This window comes from Cataglyphis hispanica, chromosome 15 (assembly GCF_021464435.1).
Source record: "Cataglyphis hispanica isolate Lineage 1 chromosome 15, ULB_Chis1_1.0, whole genome shotgun sequence".
NCBI classification, from domain to species: domain Eukaryota; kingdom Metazoa; phylum Arthropoda; class Insecta; order Hymenoptera; family Formicidae; genus Cataglyphis; species Cataglyphis hispanica.
This window is the reverse complement of record NC_065968.1, coordinates 3894726-3918028: the sequence shown is the minus strand read 5'-3', so window position 1 is coordinate 3918028 and position 23303 is coordinate 3894726. Positions and strand designations below refer to the sequence as shown.

Genomic DNA, 23303 nt, shown 5'->3' with positions numbered 1-23303 from the left:
TATTGCAAAGAAGTAAAGAAATATTAAATTTGCTGAATCACTATAAAATACGATATCAAAGTAAGAATCCAGCAAATTATATTCAAAGAGCAAATTAAATGACTGCAAAAACATGCATAAGAAATTAATTGATTAAAAATAGATGTAAAAAGAATTTCAAAGCTGAAGACTTTTAGATCGCTTTACGACAATACAAGTTAGTAAAGAGCTTAACACGTGTTTAATTTAATGCATAATAACGTAAAACATTTCATAAAATAAGTCTATAATTATTTTCTAATTAATTTCAGAATATCTTTAAAAATTTCTTTTAATATAGAAAATAACTAATAACTAAAATTTTAATTGCGTTTTTACTAAACTGCGTATATTTTTATCAAATAATGAATTATGTATCCTTCGAGAAGAGATAAAATTCATGAGCACGTGCACGATTTGTTCTCTCCTTATCCGGTACATTAAATCGTGATCAGACGAATTGATATGAACGTTTAGCATATGTTATACTTTATAAACGTACAGATTTTTACGAACTTTCACGTAACACCACGTCTTATCATTTTCGTAAATCTATCGATTATTTCAAGTAACGTTAGTCACATATAGCGAGTTGCACAACTATTCGTATTAAATTCAGTTGTTCGCTTCAAACAATCGATATCTTTTTTAGGAAAAAAATGTCGTTTAACGCGTATTTTATTTCTAAGAACAAACAATGACAATTCGTTCTTTAAATATATTCTTTAAATATATGCTTGTCATGAAGATTAAACTGAATAGATAAAAAATGGAATAAATATCTATTATGTACTTTATCTAAACTTCATTCTCGATAATTTTGAAATCTAATTGTGTGCCTAAGTTTTCAAGATTAGAAATTGCTACATAAAATGTCTAAGAAGATTAGAAACTGTTACACGAGATAAATTTCTCTTAATTATTTTTATTTTAATTATTTCTTTCACAAGAATAATTTATTCTTTTATTATATAAATTGTTTAAGCGATTTATTTCAAAGTGAAAATCCAATTTTGGAGCAATTCGTGTATATCAATATTATTAACATGATTTATTGATATTATATTGGAATTTTTACACAATCGATCGATTTTAATTTATATATCTTTGTGTCGTGTATCAGTGATATAATTACACGAGTCGATTAAATAATATTTGATATAATAATATATAATAATATTTGTATCTAAGTAAAAAAATCGACGAAGGCATTCTCAAGGATTGATAGAAAAAAAGAAAATCATAAATCGATTTGGCATTAGTCAGAATCGCCATTTCTGTTCTCGTATTGTTCCCTTCGTGGGAGTTTTCCAATAAAAAACACAACATCACGATTGGCTATCAAATAGGACAATTTTTAGAATTCAAAAAATTCTCTATATACATAACCAATTGCATGACGTTTTCCTATCTGTATTTTCCTGTCGGAAAACTTTATATTTCCTACGTACTTTATGGCCGTTAAGTCGGCCGAGCGCCGTCCGATGGCGCTCCGAGTGAGTTCGATGACGTACATACGAGTTTGACCGTCATGTGTCGGTGGCAGTTGCTGTCGAGACGGCGGTGCAAGTAGTCATTGTTCGGTCGTGAGACGTCATCGGTTGGAAAGAATTGCGCGCGAGTGTATACGGGATTTGTCGTGGTGTTTTCGCGGCGATGATCATTTCGTGATCGACGTTACGTTATCGTATTCAGCGGAAAGTCGAGTCGTCGAAGGGTTAAGTGCCGCGGTATCCAGTGACAGCTTGTACTCGTAGAGGGAAACGAATTCCGGGCGTGACACATCCTGCAGTCAAGTGTGATATCGCCGCGCGCGATGCACAGGACTAGTTTAACGGTCGCGAGTCGTCGTCGGACTTTGACAGGTGCGGTCGCGATGATATACGACGGCGGTGTACTATGGCCCCTGCTGCTGCTACTGTTGACCTTGTCAAGTCTAGCGAGTCCGGTGAGTAATCGTATCACTTATACATCTACGCGAACGAGATTATATGGCTGAATATTATTGTACGCCGCGTCCTTTTTGCGACGCTTTGTGTGCATGTGTGCCGCGCGTGCGTCAAATTCTCTCTCCCCTCCCTCGCTCCCGTCTCACGTTGCATCTTGTCTTTCCCTCTCGTCTTTCATTACACGCATACACGTATACATAATATACGCGCGCATATATGCACGTGAATGTGTGCGCGCTACGTATTTACATTGTCCACACCCTGGCATTAGAAGACTTGAGCGCGCGAGCGCGCTTGTGACGTCACATCGACTGATCGCCGAGAAAGCCAGTCGTCGTCCTGTTATGTACATATGTCCGTGGGATTTATTAAATTTAATTATGCTATTTTCGCGCGCGCGGCGGATTCTCGTCCGCGAGAGATTCGCTCAATGACACACACCGATTATTTATTAGGTCAAGGTCAGCGGAAAACAATAGATATATATATATATATTTTTTTTATCGACTCGCCGTTAATCTTTGTCATATCGGCGATGACTCGATTATGAGACATCACCAAGTGTCGCGTCCTCGGCATCTGAATTCTTGCCTTGGGGCGACGCGGAAAATACGTAATTCTGGAATACCTTGGTCCAATTATTACGTCGCAGCCTCATTTTAACATGCGTGCGTTTGTCCTGTTCTCTTTCCTTTTTCGATCCATACTAATATACATATATATATATATATATATATATATATATATATATATATATATATATGTAATCGTAACTTGAATAAAAGAGCAAGATTGAATCAGCCGCGTGATTAAGCGCTAAACGACGTGAGCGATGATTAATCATTTGATATCAAGCAAAGAATGCGGTTTCGTGCGACACAAAACGCCGCTTATTCAATGACTTTAATCTTTTTAGCTGCAAGTTGTTTACATTTTCGATAATATAAAACAAATATGTATATATACATAAATATTTTGATAAATTAATAAAAGAAAAATTTTTATAATTAATGTGGATAAAAAGAATAGATATACTGAGCTTGTATATATAAATTTTTTTAATTTTTTTTTTTTTCCAAGAAAATGTGAGAGCTTTGATCTCTTAAGGAAATATACTTTGCGTTTCATTTAAAATATACTTTTTTCTTTTTAACTCAAAAATATTCCTAATTGCATAATAAAATATATTTCTAAATATATATCTTTTATGAACGATCGATGAAATCAGAGAATTCCATGAATGAATTTATTTTAAAAGTTATATGTATCTTAGAAATTTAATTCTCTTTCTTTCTTTAGGAATAATATATACGAACATTTATCAATGTATAAAAATAACGAGTAAATATGATTGAACATGTAAACAATTTTTATGTACTATAAGTATATTTTATATCTTTATATATCATATGTCTTATGTATCATATATCATGTGAGTCTATCATGAAATATTTATCTCGTGTTGGCTTGTTATTCAGCTGATTTCATTGAACGATTATTTCCGGTTGCGAAAGAAAGAAAGGAAAACAAAGGAGCATGGAATAAAAAAAGCTATTATTATCAACAATATGTATTATACTGGGCACTTTGTTTTTATATGAACATATATCATCCATTAAGATTTATTCAAACGAATTTTTACGATCATACAAAATGCATATGAATTTGATAAATGATTAGTAAACTTTTCTACGTATACGCATTATGTGCAGTGATGTAAGTCAAATTATTCGATACAAAAAAAGGGAATTCCAGGCAATAAATTTTTTTCTCGTTTCGAATCGTTAAAATTGATAAGATTGTGATTTATGTATTTTTTTTTGTACATATCATCATGTACGAACGATCCGAAATTGTTTATAAAGACATTTAACAACACTTTCTCATGTTCGTGCCGAATATAATACAATAGTATAACGCCCATTGCGTGACTTATATGATTCCTTATAAACGTATGACTCATACGAAACTGATATGGCGCGTCGTCGTTTTATCATGTTTAATACAAAAAAAACAAGAGCGTTTTTTTATAAATTAATTATTACTTATATAAAAGCGTTATATGAGAAATGTTATAAAATTATTAAATTTTGCTCCGAAATTAAGATAACCGGCTTTTTAAATTTTCAAATACGCGTATATTTTCTTCTCAATTAATAATTATTTTTCTAAATTATTAAAAAAAAAAATATTTGCAAAATATTTAAAAAATTTAGTTTTTTTTTATGTCTGATAAATGTAACAAATTTTATTAAATATATATTTATTTTACTATATAAACATATAAATAATGTATTTATTTTTTATCTTCTTTTTGAGAAAACAAAAAAATACATACATTATTTAAAATATATTTCTTTTTTTTAACTTTTGTTTCTTCATTAATTAACATTTATTGTAAATAATATTAAAAGAAAGAGATATTATTTCAATTATATTGTTTCAATTATTAAGAAATTGATTAAATATACTAACTTATATAATTTAAAATAAAGCACTATTTTAATATTAATGTTATATAAGATAATCTCACCTCACAAATATTTTTTAAACAATTTGCGAGATAATCATTACTATTTAGTGTATAGGAATATCTTGTAAAAAACAAATGTTTCCTTTTTATAGAGTTCTCTCTCAGGCAATGCTCTGCTTTAAATTAAGTGAATTAAATCATTAATTCAGCTCATTGCCTCAAATAAATCTCATATCAAGCTTTAATACACAGGTCATGAAGAACTCAATTAGGAAATGTTTCATGTAATATTCTATATCTTTATATACGCCTTGTGTGAACGCGGCCAGCAAATTTTATCGCACATCAAGTATAATATTAATATTTAATAATAAACATTTTATATTTATGCATGTAATTGGAAAGAAATGTCTTTTTAAAGTTAATTTTAGAGTTATTTCTCTAATATATGCGAAAAAGTAAATTACATAAAATGAAAGTTTAAAGATATTTTTTATTATTTCTAAACAGGTTGCTAGTGATGAGAATGGTCACTGTATATGGTATGGAGAATGTTATATGGATCTATCTATGCACAAAAAATATTGTGTTTACGATGGGCCAGCGAAACCATTGAATTCCGAGGGACAGAAATTGTTGGCTAAAAATTGTCCACACTTATTGGTAGATAATGGCAAAGGAATTAATACCTGCTGCGACATGAATCAACTTATTACGATGGATGCAAATCTCAAGCTTGCATCCAACTTTTTGAAAAGATGCCCTAGTTGCTTAGATAATTTAGCAAAGCACTTTTGCGATTATACATGTGCTGCTAACCAAAGTAAATTTATCAATATTACGGAGAAAGGCGAGCAGAACGGTAATTATATACATACATTGATATTTTGTTTCATCAATTTTACGTTTGAAATTTAATGTTTTCTCAACATTTTTCGATTTGCGATTTTATGATTTTGAATGCCCTTTTTCAGGTGCACAATACGTTGATGGAATAGATTTATATATAACGAATAAGTATCTTGAAGGAACGTTTAATTCGTGCAATAAGGTATCAGTGCCAAGCACAGGCCAGTTAGCGCTGGATATAATGTGCGGAGAATGGGGTGCAAGTAGATGTACTCCTTTAAAATGGTTTCATTTTATGGGCGATGCGGAGAATAATATCTATGTACCTTTCCAAATTACATATAAAAACACCGATGAACCTATTGGTCCGTTTATACCAGTGGATCCTGCAATCACGCCATGCAATAAGGCGTTAAACGTTAGTATTATTTTCAAAAAAATATACAATATATTTAACATTTAATGGAATACATACATACATATATAGTGCAATTGAACTTGTTAGACTTATTAACACTGTAAAGATCTAAACATACTAATAAGTAAGGTATGCCATCCAGTGAATGCCAATTCACTTACTACATACTTTCCTTTTGAATAGATTTTTTAAATACAGTAGCAAGTTACACACTCTTGTTAATACACGAATTATATAAATAATTATTATATTTTGTGTTATATAAATGCAAGTAAGACAAGCAGTAATTATTGAAATATACATAATATGCCAAAAAAAGGACGAGAATGATTTGATTGCATTTTTTTGTAGCTGAATAGCATTGCAGGTGTATTCACTTTTTTTTGTTATTCGACATTAGCATAATAAGTTTTTAATTGCACATATGTAGGTAAGAAGAAAACAAGCTGATTAATTTCAGCTATTAATTTCATGACATACACTTTTAATGAGATATATGCATGAAAAATATGGATACTGCATTTTTCATAATTCAAATAAGAATACATGAATAATTCTTCTATGAAGAATTGATAGATAATATTGAAAATTTTACAAACACTTTGTAGAATTTGTAAGAGAATTAAATATTATGCAGAAAGAACATTCTCTCAAGATTATTATTTTGGAACTTTTTAATATGTAATTTATAACAAAAATATATCTACATATGATAACCGAGTACATCTAATAATAAGATGTAAAATTATTTTATTTTATTTATAAATATGTATAAGAACACTAAAAATATTCAAATTTTTTTCTGATGGATTATATTTCGTTATTTTGTTAACATCTACATACATTATTTGTGTAAATAAAACGTATAAAGACACTCATGTCTAACTACCACAATGTAAGATATGAATAAAATGCACAAAAGATAGCATAATGAGAAATCTGCATCTAACTTTTTCTTTTGTAGAAAAATACTCCAGCTTGCAGTTGTGTTGATTGTGAACAAAGTTGTCCAATACCACCACCAGTACCTCCACTTCCAAACCCATTTTCAATATTTGGTTACGATGGTTATGAAGTTATAATGACAATTATTTTTGTATGCGGCACCTGCCTTTTCCTTCTGTTACTGATGTGTTTCAGCCATAGGAAACGTATAGGTAAGAAACTCAACCTTGTTTTGTGCATATTGAGAAGGTATATATACATATATATAAAAAAATTTTTACGGATTTTATTGTAGCACAAATTATGTAAATGAAAAATAGAGTGTGCTTTTTTCAATTTTGAAGCTATCTTTTTTTTTGAATTATATTTTGCATATAATTTATCTTTGATAATTTATTGAATATTCTAATGACTAATTGTAGTTAGCTTATTTTATTTTTAGTTATTAATTACATCTCTAAATAAATATATAAAATAAGTGAGGAGATAATAAGAGAGACACATGTGAAATTAATGAGTTCATCGTGTGATTAACTTTTTTGTAATGATTAAATTTGGATATATTCTATTGTTGCTATTTATCTTTTAATTTGTGGGATCTTTCCTCTGCACTTGTTTTACTTCATTTAAATTTCAAGAAAGCATGTATAATATCTCGTTAATTTTTCGTTTTTTTTTCTCTTGCGAACATTAAAAAAAATAAACATTTTTGTAAGAAGCATTAAGAAAATTTAGAATTGTTGTGATTTATACATTTGTAATTATTCAAACAGCATTTATGAGTTATTGTAATAATAACTATTCAGTGCTATATAAAATTTTTGCAGAAGAGATATTATATATCAATTATTTGGAACTAGATTTAAAAAAAATTAATTTTTTACATTCTTATAGCGAATTATTATGAACTTTAACTCATTCAACAGTTGATATGTTTGTAAATCATGATACATGAGAATGTTTCCTAGAAATGATAATATTAACATTTGTACAGACTAACTTTAATTAATTTGTTTACTATTCTCTCAACTAATATATATATTTAATAATTCTTAGATTCTAATAGAAAACTTTCCTCAAATAACTTTTTGTGCGAATGGAATATTTTTTTATATTGATTAATGCGCGTAAATAATACTTATGTATATGAGAAAAATACAGACTATACAAGTTGTGTATGTATGGTGTGCGCATATGTATAGTTGCACGAGGGGAGGAGGTAGGAAGACAGGTGGGTAGACGGCTAGCTGCCGGATTACACCACCCAGGAGATGGTGCTCGTATTGCCCTTGCCGCTGACCAAGAAGACAGCCCACTTCAGTCTAAGCGTTCTAGTAGGTTTTTTCGATTCTAAAAGTATCTTCGATGTTCGCAATTGTAATCGTTATTGCATTCTTGTTTTGTATTTTTTCTTTTGTTTCTTGTTGCTTTTATTGCTTCATTTATTTCTTTGTTTCTTTTGCTTTGTTTATTTTTAGCTCTGCAGATTATTCCTGCCAATGGATGTCAATTATGTATTAGATAATTTTCTTTCAAATCTCTTAGATTTATCAAATTTAGTTTCAGTTATAGTTAAGCTCTTTAGTCCACATATCTTTTTTTATGTCACAATATGCAATACTCATATAATATTGCATACTTACATGCACATGTTATAATGAATTTTTACTAATTAACTGCACGATTGCAATAAAGATTTAAATGCTTAAAAGTAAGACAAATACTTAAACAAGTTTTTGAAGCATGGCAAAAAGCATGCGGAGATTATATTCTAACGATGCTACATTACATTACATAATAATATTTTACTAAAGTCTAAAGTATAAAATTGATGCTTGTTTTTATGAAAATAATTTTTATTAAGAATATTTTTAAACTTGAAAAATAAAAGAAAGAGAGAAAGAGGATGTATATACAATTTTTTAAACACTACTAGAATATTTATATAAATATTTCTTGCTCACAAAAATTATGTTGTGCAAGTGTATTTTGTATATTAAGAATGGTCTATAAAACTTACTATTTTGCATGTTTAATATAATAGTGATAGATGCTGCTTTAAATAATCAATTAGAATTAGAAGATAAGTAAGATGTGCCGTTTTACTAGATGAACTTATAGAAAAATTCTATTATAATTATATATAGAAAAAATTCTATTATAATTATATATAGAAAAATTTCTCCATAACAGTATTAGAAAATGATTTAAAAAAGTGAATTATGAATAAAATAAATAGGAATTTTTTGTTTAATATGCGATGTTTAAATAAAAGATAGTGTCTTTGAAATAATGAAAACTTACAAGTACATTGTACAGAATTGTTTTATTTATTCTGCATTTTTTGCATAATTAAAGTAAAATGCATTTTATCTCTAATGTTGTTAAGGAGATTTCCTCAAATTTTAACATTTAATTGTAATAAAAATTTTATATAAGTTATATTATCTTATATTATTTTGTTAAGAGCTGTTTTATATCATAATTTAATTATTTATTATTATTAGAACTAGATACTAGTTCTAATAATTAAAAAATATTAATTTCTTACATATTTAAGTTAATTTGAATTGAAGAAGTATATTTATCTAAGCAATTTTCTTTTTTTAATAATCTAATATATGTATAATATAATAAAATATTGTTACATATACTATTATTGTTACAGTATTGTTTATTATAATTATATTTAAATCATTTTACTTCTTATTTTATTGTTAACTTTGTATACATTATTTATTTTAATTTATATTTTCCTTTATAGTCTTTGCTGTTTTATATGAAGCTGATTATTTGCAACATTATTGTCTCAGTTATAGATTACCGAATACTAATCATTTGCAGAATACGCTTCTTTGAGAATTTTGAAACTATATAATGATGCTTAATCGAATGTTTATTTGTAAATTGGGATTTGTTATACTTGATATAAATGTTTTTAGGTGTTATATCAACCGACGAGATACCAAGTGGATTTGACCAGGAGCAATCTACTTTCATTGAGAAGCTTGGAGCTGGAACAGATAAATTTTTACAAGAATTCTTCTGCAAATGGGGAACGGGTAAGCAAAATACTGTACATTCTACATTTTATATATAAGCAATGTATTTTAACATCAATATTTTATATAAGCAAAATTTTCATCATGACATTGCATTATATTGACTAATGATTCTGTTGCAGTTTGCGCTTCTCGACCTTGGTTAATACTTTTCCTTGGCTTTCTATTGATCGTTGCTTTAGGACATGGCATTAAATATATGCAAGTTACTACAGATCCTGTAAAATTGTGGGCATCTCCGCATTCCCGATCACGTGTCGAAAGGGAATATTTCGATAAACACTTTGAGCCATTTTATCGAAACGAACAGATTATTATCACTTCCGTCGGCTTACCGAATGTATGTACTGTTGAAATATATTAGGTTGTTATATTTTTGCCTAAAATAATTTATATTGATTTATATTACTATATGTATTTTTCAAATAAATAGAAGTTACTGTATTGCTTATCATAAAACATAGAAATGAATTATATATTGACTTTTATTTGATGTGTTATGTATAATTGTTAATTACAGATTGTGCACAACACATCTAATGGACCAATCGTATTTGGACCTGTGTTTAATGACACTTTCCTAAAAACAGTCTTTGAATTGCAAGAAGGAATCAAGCATATAATTACTCCCAACAATTACACATTAGCAGATATATGTTTTGCTCCTTTAACTGGACCATTTACCGGGCCGACGACAATATCGCAATGTGCTATTCAAAGTATTTGGGGTTATTGGCAAGATAGTTTAAAAAAATTTGAGACTTCGGAAGAAGAAGGCAATTATACAGTCAACTATTTAGACCACTTCAGAGTTTGTTCACAGTAAGTAATGAGTGATAAAAAAGAAGGCTTGTAATAATATTTATTTATTCATTCATATCAAGTGATAAGTGAATAATCCTGCGATAAGCGATGAAATAACAAAAGCACTGGAATAAAATATTACTAGCTTAATAAAATAAACTAAACTTAATAAAATAAACGTCTTAAATTATAGCAAGAAAGAAATACATATATATATATATATATATATATATATATATATATATATATAATAAAGAAGCTAAGTTTTAACTGGGTTAGAAAATGTTTAAATATATATATATAAAGAAAAAATTAGTATTATTATTTCGAAAAATAAGCTATATTATTTAGTTTACGAGATAAATTTTGTCATAAATCGATAATAATAATAAAAGAGTACTATAAAAAAGTTTAGATTAGAATCGCAATAATTTTAAAGAATAAAGCAATTTATGTATTAATGAAGAAGTGTGGGAGTATAATGTTTCTTGTATATTTTGTACATATAACAATGTTGTTTTACATTTATATTATTTTTGTATATCTTTCTTTTAGGAATGCGTATAATCCTGAATGTCTTGCACTTTACGGTGGTCCTGTAGATCCGGCAATCGCAGTAGGCGGATTTTTGCCTCCAGGACATGATCTTCATAATCCACCATATGAAAAAGCAACTGCTATAATCCTTAGTATTGTTGTTAACAATTATCACAATAAAGCCAAATTACTTCCTGCTATGGAATGGGAAGAAAGGTAAATTTTTACATTAGTTTAGTCGCAAAATTCGACTTAATGGGATTGTCGTGTATAAATATCGTCCTTTCAATTTTAGTTTTATTAACTTCATGAAAAATTGGACTGCAACGAGAAAACCGGCATTTATGGACATTGCGTACACGTCCGAGCGATCTATTGAGGATGAACTGAATCGTGAATCACAATCGGATATTGTAACCATTCTGATATCATATGTCATCATGTTTGGATATATCGCGGTATCACTCGGCCAAATTAGATCATGCACTCGTCTCTTGGTGAGGATCTACATCACATGATTGCTTTGTCATTTTTGTTTTTTGTCTCGTATGAAAAACAAATATTTATATATAATTACACTTTTATATATAATCAATATTTGTGTTTCAGCACGATTCCAAGATTACTCTTGGACTTGGAGGCGTGCTTATAGTGCTGGCGTCCGTGATTTGCTCGGTCGGACTGTTTGGTTTTATTGGTATACCAGCTACGCTGATTATCATCGAAGTTATACCGTTCTTAGTACTGGCGGTCGGAGTAGACAATATTTTTATTCTTGTTCAAACTCATCAGAGAGAGGGTAGACGCCCAAATGAATCGATTCCGGAACATATTGGACGCACACTGGGTCAAGTCGGCCCTAGTATGTTACTCACTAGTGTATCAGAAAGCTGTTGTTTCTTCCTAGGTACGAATTGGTACAAAATATAGTGAATCTTATATATAAATTTAAAACTGAGAAAAAGGAATCGTTTTTGTATACGAAAAAGGTTTATTATCATTTTTTTTCTGTTTATATATAGGCGGCCTCTCTGATATGCCAGCTGTAAAGGCGTTTGCTCTTTACGCTGGAATGGCTTTATTGGTGGACTTTATATTGCAAATTACATGTTTCGTCAGTCTCTTAGCGCTTGACACAATTCGGCATGCGGTGTGTATTTAATAAAATGAAAGAAATTTACTTTAAAAATTAAATTTATTTTAACTTTATAAATTTTTATATAATTTATATAATTCATTTTTTTTTATATATATATTTTATAGAATAATAGAATAAAGATAGTAGAATAAAATAGAATAGAATTTAATAGAATAATATTTAATAGAAATTCGTAAGAACTTAATTTTTATTGTCCCGCGTTCTTGTTTGCTTATACATTTATTTAATTATTATGTTTAATGCATAAAGGACATTTTCATAATTTTAGAACAACAGACTGGATGTATGTTGCTTTATTCGCTCCAAACGTGATGATGGAGAAGAAGTGGTAGATGGAATATTATATAAAATTTTCAAAGTTGCATACGTCCCATTATTATTACAAAAATGGGTTCGCGCGGCCGTGATGATTGTGTTTTTCGGTTGGCTCTGCAGCAGTATTGCTGTAATACCGCACATCGAAATTGGCCTAGACCAAGAGCTGTCTATGCCCGAAGACAGTTTTGTGCTTAAATATTTCAAAGTACGTCCAATGATTTAAAATATCAATATTCGTTAAATATGAATCGTCAAAAATACTAAACTTTACACTTCTTTTTACAGTTCTTGAATAATTACTTATCCATTGGACCACCGATGTATTTTGTTGTTAAAGATGGCCTAAATTATTCAGATAATAAAGTGCAAAATCTAGTTTGTGGTGGGCAATATTGTAACAGCGATTCAGTGTCGACTCAAATATTTACAGCGTCCAAACAATCAAATAGGTATAATGCAACATTTGCAAAAGTTTCGAATGAATAATTTATTACATATTTTTTTTTGGATTTTATATCAAAATGCTTCCTCTTTTTTAGAACTTATATAGCTAAGCCTGCTTCGTCTTGGATGGACGATTATATCGATTGGTCTGGATTACCTGGTTGTTGCAAATATTTTCCGGCGAACAATTCATTCTGTCCACATAATGGTACATATTTTTTGTAAAAATGTTTTATTTTGTATAATCGCATATATACTTTATTACTATTATACTATATACTATTTTTGAATCGCAGATCGTGGAAATTGTCTTACTTGCAATATCACTTTGAACAAATACAACAGGCCGGTACCTATGGATTTCGACAAATACGTATCATTCTTCCTGCAAGATAATCCTGATGAAACTTGCGCTAAAGGAGGTCATGCGGCTTACGGACATGGTGTAAATTATATGACTGATCCTAACACGGGGATGTCGACTGTTGGCGCTTCGTATTTTATGGCTTATCACACTATCCTCAAGACTTCAGCTGATTATTATGAATCGATGAGAGCAGCCAGAGTTGTAGCAGCTAACATTACAGATATGCTGAACTGTAACTTGAAACGTCTCAGTAGAAATACCACTGTGGAAGTTTTTCCGTATAGTGTTTTCTACGTATTTTACGAGCAGTACCTGACCATGTGGCCTGACACGTTGCAAAGTATAGGAATCTCATTGCTTGCTATATTTGTGGTTACTTTCTTGCTAATGGGTTTGGATATTTTCTCATCACTAGTTGTTCTAATTACGATAACAATGATTGTTGTCAATATTGGCGGTTTGATGTATTGGTGGCATATAACTCTGAACGCAGTGTCTTTAGTAAATCTTGTCATGGTAAGTTAATTATTATAAGTAGATATCTTTGTAATGTTATTGTATGAATTAATGTCTGAGCATTTCTCATAGTTTTGCATTTTACAATGAGAATTTTAAAGTAATAAACAGAACAATGATGTAATTTATCATAGATCAATTAATAATTTTTCTGCCTTTTATTTTTAATTATTTATTGTCACATTTCTATAATAAATATTTTGCTTTTATTAGTATTTATATCGAATAACGAAAAATATGAATATAAATTATCTATCATGAATTTTTCTTCTTTTTGTCATTTATTGAGAATTGGTAAGAAAAGTTAATGAAAAATGAATTGATGTTTGTTGCTGCAGGCAGTTGGTATAGCTGTCGAGTTTTGCAGTCATCTAGTGCATTCTTTCTCGGTGTCGGTCCAAGCAACTAGAGTGGACAGAGTCGCAGATGCATTGACGAATATGGGAAGCTCGGTATTTAGCGGTATCACATTGACGAAGTTTGGTGGTATTATAGTCCTAGGCTTTGCAAAGAGTCAAATTTTCCAGGTTTGTTTTTTGTTTCATCATAACTAGGACGTTAATTGGCCTATTGAAATTGTGCCAAATTTTTATTATCAAAAAAATACGCGTTTGGAATGAATGATTAAGTAGTTTGTTTATTTTTCATATTCACTCAATTTATTTCGAATAATTTCTTCAGTTTTTGCTTATCAATCGCAAATTAATCATAAATTAAATAATTGGCGAGCGCGTTTTGATTGCGCGTTATTTTAATTGCATAAAATTACAGTATTACTCAACCAAGAAATATTTGCAGGTCTTTTACTTCAGAATGTATCTGGGTATTGTACTATTTGGAGCAGCGCATGGTCTCATCTTTTTGCCAGTATTACTTAGTTATATAGGTGAGGAAACACTGTCATATATATAATTATGACAGCTTTTTTACATATAATTATATATATATTGTGTATATATATATATATATATATATATATATATATATATATATATATACAGGAAAATCTTGGATTATGTCTCCAATAATCCAAAGTTTTTTTCTGATTTTTTATTTCTGCTTTTATCTTATCTTAACTTGTAGCTTTCTGTGTGTGATAATTGGGAAAGATCACAATGCAATAAAAGCTACATGAAACATTATTTCAGCTCTTTGACTTACACATTTTAAATTATTTTATATTAAAATTTGTGTTGTTTATAAAATGTATTATTGTTTACACATTGTATGAAACATATCTTATGCAAATTTAGAATTTATCACTGAATACTGACACACTTGATAGCAGAATGACTGTACTCTTGCAGATTTGTTGCAAGCATGTCAATGCTTGGGAGAAAGATAACAAATAATTTTTGTTTTTGTTTATGGGCACACCAGTGTTACGTTAAAATCCTATTTTCATATCCCTATATGCATAATGTGAATGTGTAGAAGAATCTTTTCCTTGCATTTGAGCAGCTTTGCGAATTCGGCAGAGATTGTACAGCGACTAGGAAACCGAGAGATTTTTACGCCAAATATTTTTTTTAAATGCCTGTCCTCAGTCTTTTTTACTAAGAAAAATCAGTTCTTTAAATCTGAGTAACATGATGTAATTCTGAATAATATCGACTGGTGTCATGGCTCCTGGTGGTTCTAGGCTCACCCATGAATAGGGAGAAGTTGGCCAATCACAAAAGAGCGATGCATGGGAACCTGGACAACGTGCAAGAGACATCCCTCAATCATCGTGTAAGCAAACACAATTCTCCTCCTACACCCACTACAATCACACCTACGTTCAAAGTGCTCGAATGAGAGAGATAGGTATGCAGAATTGGATATCTGAGTTATAAAATCTGAGTTAAAAAGAAAATAAAGGAAAGAACATCTGCACTGTGATAATAAAGTCTCCTGTATGGCGATTCTGTAACTTTTAACGACGATGTCACTATTGTTACATGTCGTTGCGCATATTTTATTACGTTGAAATACGTGCGCAATAATCAACGTGACACACAACGGTAGTGACATCGTCGTTAAAAGTTACAGAATCATAGTATTGGTAATTCTATTCTATTTCCAAAATGTGTCGCACATGTGTTCCCCATATATTGCTTATTCCACACAACGCAGAATTATTTGTGAGATATTATTCAATATTGTTAATCCACTTTATTATATTTTTAATTAAATCCAAGAGATATCCAAGAGATGCAATTTCCTATATAATAGAAGATTTTTTACATTTTTTAACTTTAACTTTTTTTTTTGTTTAAATTTGATATAGGTCGGAATAGAGAAAGTAAACGTTATCTAATTTCTTTTAGCTTATATTTTAAGTTTACATAATTGTATATATTTTTTTTAATATGTTTACATACAATATTATTTATTTCCAAATAGTAAAAAACTCGCAAGCACATTATTTGTTATTTTTCTACAATTATCAAATGATATATGCTAAAGTACTATTATTTAATACATTCTTCTTTCTCCCTTTTATGCTCTTCTATCTCTATAAAAAAGACAATTATATAATTTTTTAATTTAACAGATTAAAATTTGAAGTTTAAAATCGTAGTATATAAGATTGATTAAAGAAACTTTGCATTGGTGCATATCTGGACAAAATAATGGATAATATCTTTTATGATAGAAAATTATATGTATGTAATATGTATGTAAATTGTGGATGCTAACACACAATCTGAACAGTTATAATACAAGATGTTTTAAATTTCAATTAATAATTAAGAAATTATAAAAAAATGTGTAAATAATTGATTTTAATGATACACATTTAACAATGCACGATACTATTTGTATATTTTATATATATATATATATATATATATATATATATATATATATAAATTTTTTAGTAATTGCAATAAAATTACCTAAAGTTATATTTACTATCTTTTTGATCATTTTGATGAATTATTAAGATGGAAAAAGGTTTTTAGAAATATATTTGTACTTTAATTTTCTTTACTTTATATGTAATGTATATTATTTCTTTTTGTATGTTATTTATATATAATTTATATATTATTTCTATTTGTTTGTGCTTTTGTAAATCGCATTTTTTTATACGTTTTTGCCACTAACTGATAGATATGTTGCATTATATCTAACACGTTCCATAGCATGTAGTATACATATATTTTTTGTATATTGCAAGATATAAAACATTCTCCAGATAATGTATGTTTGATGATCAAACAGCTCTTTGTCGAATCCTTTGATTAAATTTCTAGGTTGATTATATGCTGCTATAAAATCGTTTATTGTAATGCAGGGATATGGAAATGCATAGAAGTTATCACTGGTGAAGAGAAATAGATAGATCATTTCATGTGGTGTTCACATTGCATTTATTTTTTGTATTTTATTATAATATTACATGCAAGATTTTTTTAAAATGAACACTGAACTTTTCGAAATATTTCTCTTTAGAATTTTAAGATAATTATGATGATTTTTTAAAACTTTGTTATCAACATATTAGTTGTTTAAGTTAATTTGAGTTTAATTTGAACATGTAGTATTTGCCAATATATGCATCTATCATAATATCATAATATTTAAAAAATAAGAAATCAGAGTAATATGATATAAATGATAAATTTTTTCTTAGATTTTTAATAAAGTTTACAATACAAATAAATTAAATAAGTTATCACATCAATTCATATAACATTTAATATAATTGTTTTATTTTTTTCACAATATAAAGGTGAATAAGTCTATCTTTTTTTATGTGCAAATGTTATAATGGACGATAATATGTAGAAAACTTATTTTATAATTAAATTTAAAAAAAAATTTTTGTGACAGATATATTATTATGCATAATCCATTGTATATTGGCAAATGAAATGTATATCTTAATTATAAATTAAAATAAGGTCATGTAAGTCACATTGCATCACCGCTTTTAATGCTTAAAGAAAATTTTGAAAATGTAGTCTTTTTTTATATGATGATGGACTACTTAGCATTGCATGAAAATTATATTTAATTTGGCTTATAAATTGCTTTTCATGTATAGAAACAAATGCTACACACACAAGAAAAATTAATGTACGCAAGGAGTAATAGTTTATTATGCGATGCGATAAAAGAATTTAGAATACTTAATTCATGTCTTTTTGTTTGTATTTTTTTTTAGGCGTGATGTCGCGCCGGGGGCGTAGAAAAAATCGCGACTTCACGAGCAAAAGTGAAGTTAGACGTGACCAGCCAGACTCTCCCCTACTCCAAAACGACAACCATCAATGCGCGACCACTTCCTACGCCAGTATGAACCTCGCCGATGTGACTGATCACCATGTAACGTTCTAACATTTAAATCAATCCTCGTCGATTTAATCGAATATAATTTTTGTACTTAAGGGACATAACATAAAGAAAGTAATCCACTTAGTGGATTCACTAGGTAAGTGTCAATAATGTCCTTTAATTTGACCCGACTTGTGAGCCGAGAAAGAAAGACAGAGTCGCACGAGCCCTTCTTTTCTACGAATTATAGAAAATTTAATGCGAATCATCCTCAACGAAATTCTCCGTAACTGGTGAATGTCCATCTATGTTCATATCTGGCACTCTTAGCGACAAAGAAATTTGTATAGTTCTAGATTTTTGTCATTTTTAGCATATTTATTATTTTGGGCAAGACTCTTTTTTAATTTAATACATTACATCGTCACAAACTGTATTCTAAATTTAAAAAGAAATATATTGCAATTGCGAATGATCGGTCGTACGATCGATTTTAGGTAAAATAATTTATCCAGAAGAGAATTTGTTTCTTTACTATACATTCATCGTTAAATAAATTTAGTGAGAATAATAATAATAAATGTGACGGATACAAAATGCATTTTCCTCTTTTTAAAGCAAATGCATTTCTCAATTGTGAGGTGAATCCTTTTTTCTCTGATATTGATATCCAATTATTACTTTATATTAAAAAAAAGTTAAAATATGGATAGTTAAGAGTATCGAAATATTGTTAACCTCTATAACATGTAAATTATTTAAGAAATTAATTATTATAAATATATATACATATATAAAAGAATATTTTTTTCTCAGCAATACAGTCGATTTTGTTAATTTTTTAAAGTTATCGGGAGCGTTTCCTCTTCTCTTTCTCACTATTCTCTCAGTTTTTTAAATATATAGAATAAAAATATCACTTTTGTCATTTTATTACATATGTGGTAAATGGTAAATCAAAAGAAAAATTCTATTTTACAAAAACAGCTGAGTCGAAAAATTTGGAATAGAGGAACGCTAAAAGGAAAAACATTGACAGTAATGTAAAAAACAGTATTGCAGTTATATTTTAAGATTTCACGCATGAATACGCATTTAGAATTCGTGCAACTAAATATAATTGTTTTTACTTAAGCCGTCCACATTTGAGATATAATAAAAAAAAAATATATATATATGATGTATATGAAACACATAAAATCGATAATGATTATCTAAATGAATTAAATGACGATTAAAATTGATATATTTGCGCAAGTAAAAAATGATATCTATATCAGGATTCAAGTTTTCGAATTACTCACACACACGTTAATCCGTAAGATTCATGGTGTGGAATCGTATACGCGATCTTCTAACTGTTCTAAATATTACTAGATATATTGTTATCCATTTTTTTTTTAATATACTTTGCTTTATAGATGCATCTAAAATTGCTTTAGACTTTTTATACAATTAACTTTGGATGCAAAAATAATGTAGGAATTTCGTTAATGAATGTTTGATAATCAGAAATTGGAACTTGTTATAATATTGATTAATTTTGGCAGGGTCAATATGTATTTCTACCCATGGTATTTCACCATGATTCTTAAATATCAAGTTTCCGTCGTGAAATGTAGAAAAAAAGATATCAGTATTGTATCGATTATAGATGTGTATGCTTCGTCTATTTTTTAAGTAAACTCCGTTTTACAAGTTACGAATTTATATTTTCCATCTTATAATTAATTAATCAAGGCCACACAACACACACATACATGTACACACACAAACAAAGTAATGATTTGTTTTCTTGTCGTTAGCTTACTATGGATCAACGAGGAATGCTACATATATGAGATTTAAGTATTTTTTATTATTTTTTTTTATAACATGGCTGTCGAGACTATTTTTTTAATATAAAAAAGATAAAATCTAGAAAATAAAAGTGATTTACATGTATATTCATTTTTGATGACGAGATAATTTTTTTGCAGAAACGAATCGCGAGATAAATTATTACAATTATTATTGGGAGTTGTTTCAAATCGAGCACAAATATATTACCGGTGTTGAGACGTTACTTTAAATTAAAGTAAGCATATGTATTGTTCTCCACTTTTACCATAACAGTTGAGTTTTTCGACGAGAATTATAAGGATAAATATGACTTTGAATCTCATAAAAATGATCCAAACGAAATAGTTTAGAGAATATCCATACATATACATTAACGTGTACTATACATGCTCATTTTATAACAGATTAGAAGTAAAAATCAATTATTTTATTTTTATAGATTAAATATTATTTGCACATTCTACGTTTAAATTAACACGTGCCAGAAATGATGGCTGCGATCCTTAGTAAGCGAAAAACTTCGAAGGAAGACGGAGTCTTCTTTGTCAAGCTCTAACAATTAATCAGTTCAAGGAATACTTATATTAGATTCGAATAGTTAAAATCGAATCACAAGAGACTACAAATTTCAATACACTTTTTCTTGAAATGGAAAACTTTGCAGTCTCGCGCGTAGGATTCAAATAAATATGTGTATCCGCTATATGATAATCAAGACCTTTCGTCATTGGTTGAGTATTATTCACGCGTGAATTTCTTACGATCTGGCCGAAAATATTTAAATAAGATCACTTGGGGTAGTTTATATTTTATTTTATTTTATTATTAGGTTCTTTTAGTGTGGTAGATTCATCAATTTTATTTTACTCGTGCGCTTTGTCGATGTGAGAGTTCTCTGTGAAAAGTACGACGCTTTAGCTGTATGTACGTGTGTAACAAAACAAATTTAGAATTGTCTTTAATCCTTTGTTCTCATGTACGATACAAAGAAACTAATACGTGAATTAATTTGTAATAACATCACGTTTTTCTATGCGCTTGATGCTTATTTCCCGATTTAGAGGAATTTGTTTGTCAATAGATTTGAATTAAATGTGTTTTCTATGTGAGGAGTATAACTTTTTTATACAATTGTCAAAAACGATACGCGGAGATAACGAAAAGAGAGAAACTCCGCTAAAGTTGTTGATATTCCTCGAATTGTTACTCCGCGATGTACTTGTGTGCAGATGAATATTTAGAAATGAAGAGAAATGACTGCGTTAAAATGTTATAAACTGTATAAAAGTATATCGTGTAAAATGTATAAGTTCCTGTGTGTATGTGTATATATATATATATATATATATATATATATATATATATATATATATATATATGTACATATACAGCTGGCGGAAATGTGTGTATGTATGTGCACGTATGAAGTACGCGATATTTTCTGTTAAATTTAATAACATGTACTGTATTGGTCCATTTGAAGGGTAATAATAGTGATTGATCTTCGATTTATACTGCACCGTGTATATGGCAAATTTATTGCATATCAATACAAGCTTCGGATATAAATATGAAGTGAAATGAAAAAGTGTAAGCACGAAATTATAAGTCAGTGTAATAATGGATAAATGAAAAAAAAGAGGTAATTCAAAGAAGCATCCGAAATAACGTGCAAAGCGTACTGTGTTGTCACGTAAATACAAATAAATTTTCTCCTATTTGTACTGTACAATAGCATCTCGTATATTGTTTCATTTAATTATATTTTCAAAAGTTGATAATAGTATGTATATGTAAATTTGCATATTTATATCATATATTTATATGTTACGCTTTACGTTATTTAAAAATTTATATAATCTATATATATCTGATATTTCTATAATTAATAGAAATATATTCAGTTATTGAAGAATTTAAAAAAAGAAAAAAATTTAGTTTGTGAAAAGATAATTTGAATATTTTATTTATAATCATTATATAATTTTTTAAGAATTATTGAGATCTTTAAATTGGAACATTTATAAATCTACTGGAATTTTACTTAAAAACATTTTTTTAGAGATATTTTTTTATTTGTGACTTGAAATTTTGCTTTATTTTATGACAATCTGTCATTGTCTCGTATACAAAATAGAACCAAGAGATAATGCGAATATCCCTGAATATCCAACGCATTTATTAAGTTCCATTAAAAGTTTAGCAAGTATATTATAAATAAGCGCTTCTAAATGTAAAAGTATGTACGTAAGATGAGCTTTTTTTCTCGTGTTGGACAAAAAAAAAGATACCCAAAGTGATACCAGATGTCACTATCTCCTTTGGATCGCACTTGAAGTGTCACAGCTCCTTCTATAGAATTTAATGTTCATGACATTATTGGCTCGTGCGCATACAGGACACGGAAACGCGCGATAAGAAACAACGCAATCTTCATCCTTATCCTTTGGATTTCCTTTCTTTATGGGATGCAGGTATCACGTTTTCCCTCAATTATTCTTTTCTAAGATCGCGACGCGATTAATCGCCTTGCCGCTTTCCCGTAATCGCGAAAAGTCGATTAACTGTCACGTCGCTTTTTCCCGCGCGTTTTCCAGTGCGCATCTCGTCTGCGCATGAGCCATATCTCTCGGTCTCTCGGCTCGTCGGTGCTAGTTTCAAATCGTGCGTATAAAATTTAAAATTTGACCGATTGTCTCGTCATTTGATATAATTGTTTGGAAGATTACATTAAGATTTGGAAATTTTTGCAAGATAAATATAGAAAACCCCCATTGCCTGGAATACATCTCACGAAACGACGAAATATTGTGTGTTTCTGAAAGTATTTTCTTCTGTGGCCTCAGGTATATGTAACCGATTTTTTTTTTATTAACCTTTATTTTGTATATTCTTTGTAACGTTAAATATGATATCAAAATAGCCGCACGATCTTAGTTTTTGTGGCGATACACGTTTCCTCAAATAAGCTTCTATATTAAATATTTTTCGTCACGTTTGTCAATTTAAATGTAATTCCGCAATTATTTTACAGAGATTAAAAAATATACTAATATATTTAAAAAAATAATAATATATACACGAACTGCAGGTTTGTGTGGTTAAAATTTAATGTGAAAAAAACCATGACGTATCTAAAAATTCTTTTATTAGAAATCAATTCTTTCGAAATTTAAATATATACATAGAATATTTTATATAAATTTATTTTGTAACGCTACGTTGTTTTATAACGTTAAATATTTTGCGATATCAAAATATCAACATAGCCACAAAAACTTGGTTTTTTGCGACGAACAATAACAATGTTATGTTTACATGCCGCGAGTCTTA

General features: G+C 28.9%; 1 protein-coding gene across 4 annotated transcripts; it reads left to right on the top strand.

The window, feature by feature from the left end:
* The first annotated feature begins 1509 nt into the window (after positions 1 to 1509).
* LOC126854950 (NPC intracellular cholesterol transporter 1) lies at positions 1510 to 21702 on the top strand. 4 transcript variants are annotated; one of them, XM_050602155.1, is made up of 20 exons: positions 1511 to 1966; positions 4951 to 5302; positions 5415 to 5707; positions 6672 to 6864; positions 7855 to 7986; positions 9595 to 9714; positions 9837 to 10054; positions 10235 to 10536; positions 11074 to 11271; positions 11351 to 11552; positions 11665 to 11962; positions 12078 to 12205; positions 12483 to 12737; positions 12818 to 12981; positions 13072 to 13184; positions 13273 to 13859; positions 14198 to 14386; positions 14658 to 14745; positions 15502 to 15593; positions 18019 to 18161. In XM_050602155.1, the coding sequence occupies exons 1-20, from the start codon at positions 1835 to 1837 to the stop codon at positions 18022 to 18024; spliced, it is 4062 nt and encodes a 1353-aa protein (XP_050458112.1). In that variant the 5' UTR covers positions 1511 to 1834; the 3' UTR covers positions 18025 to 18161. The 4 variants fall into 4 exon arrangements, with proteins under 4 accessions (XP_050458110.1, XP_050458113.1, XP_050458112.1 ...); XM_050602154.1 differs by having other exon boundaries at positions 1513 to 1966; positions 15502 to 15668; positions 18019 to 18167; XM_050602153.1 differs by lacking the exon at positions 15502 to 15593 and having other exon boundaries at positions 1510 to 1966; positions 18019 to 21702.
* Positions 21703 to 23303: the final 1601 nt, after the last annotated feature.

What these genes read in the sequence shown, in the direction of transcription:
- LOC126854950 (XM_050602153.1), top strand. Translation starts at nt 1,835, where the DNA reads ATGCACAGGACTAGTTTAACGGTCGCGAGTCGTCGTCGGACTTTGACA. An exon ending in CAGCCATAGGAAACGTATAG is followed by an intron (nt 6,865 to 7,854) that starts GTAAGAAACTCA and finishes GCATATGTATAG; the next exon opens with TTGCACGAGGGGAGGAGGTA. An exon ending in TTGACACAATTCGGCATGCG is followed by an intron (nt 12,206 to 12,482) that starts GTGTGTATTTAA and finishes TCATAATTTTAG; the next exon opens with AACAACAGACTGGATGTATG.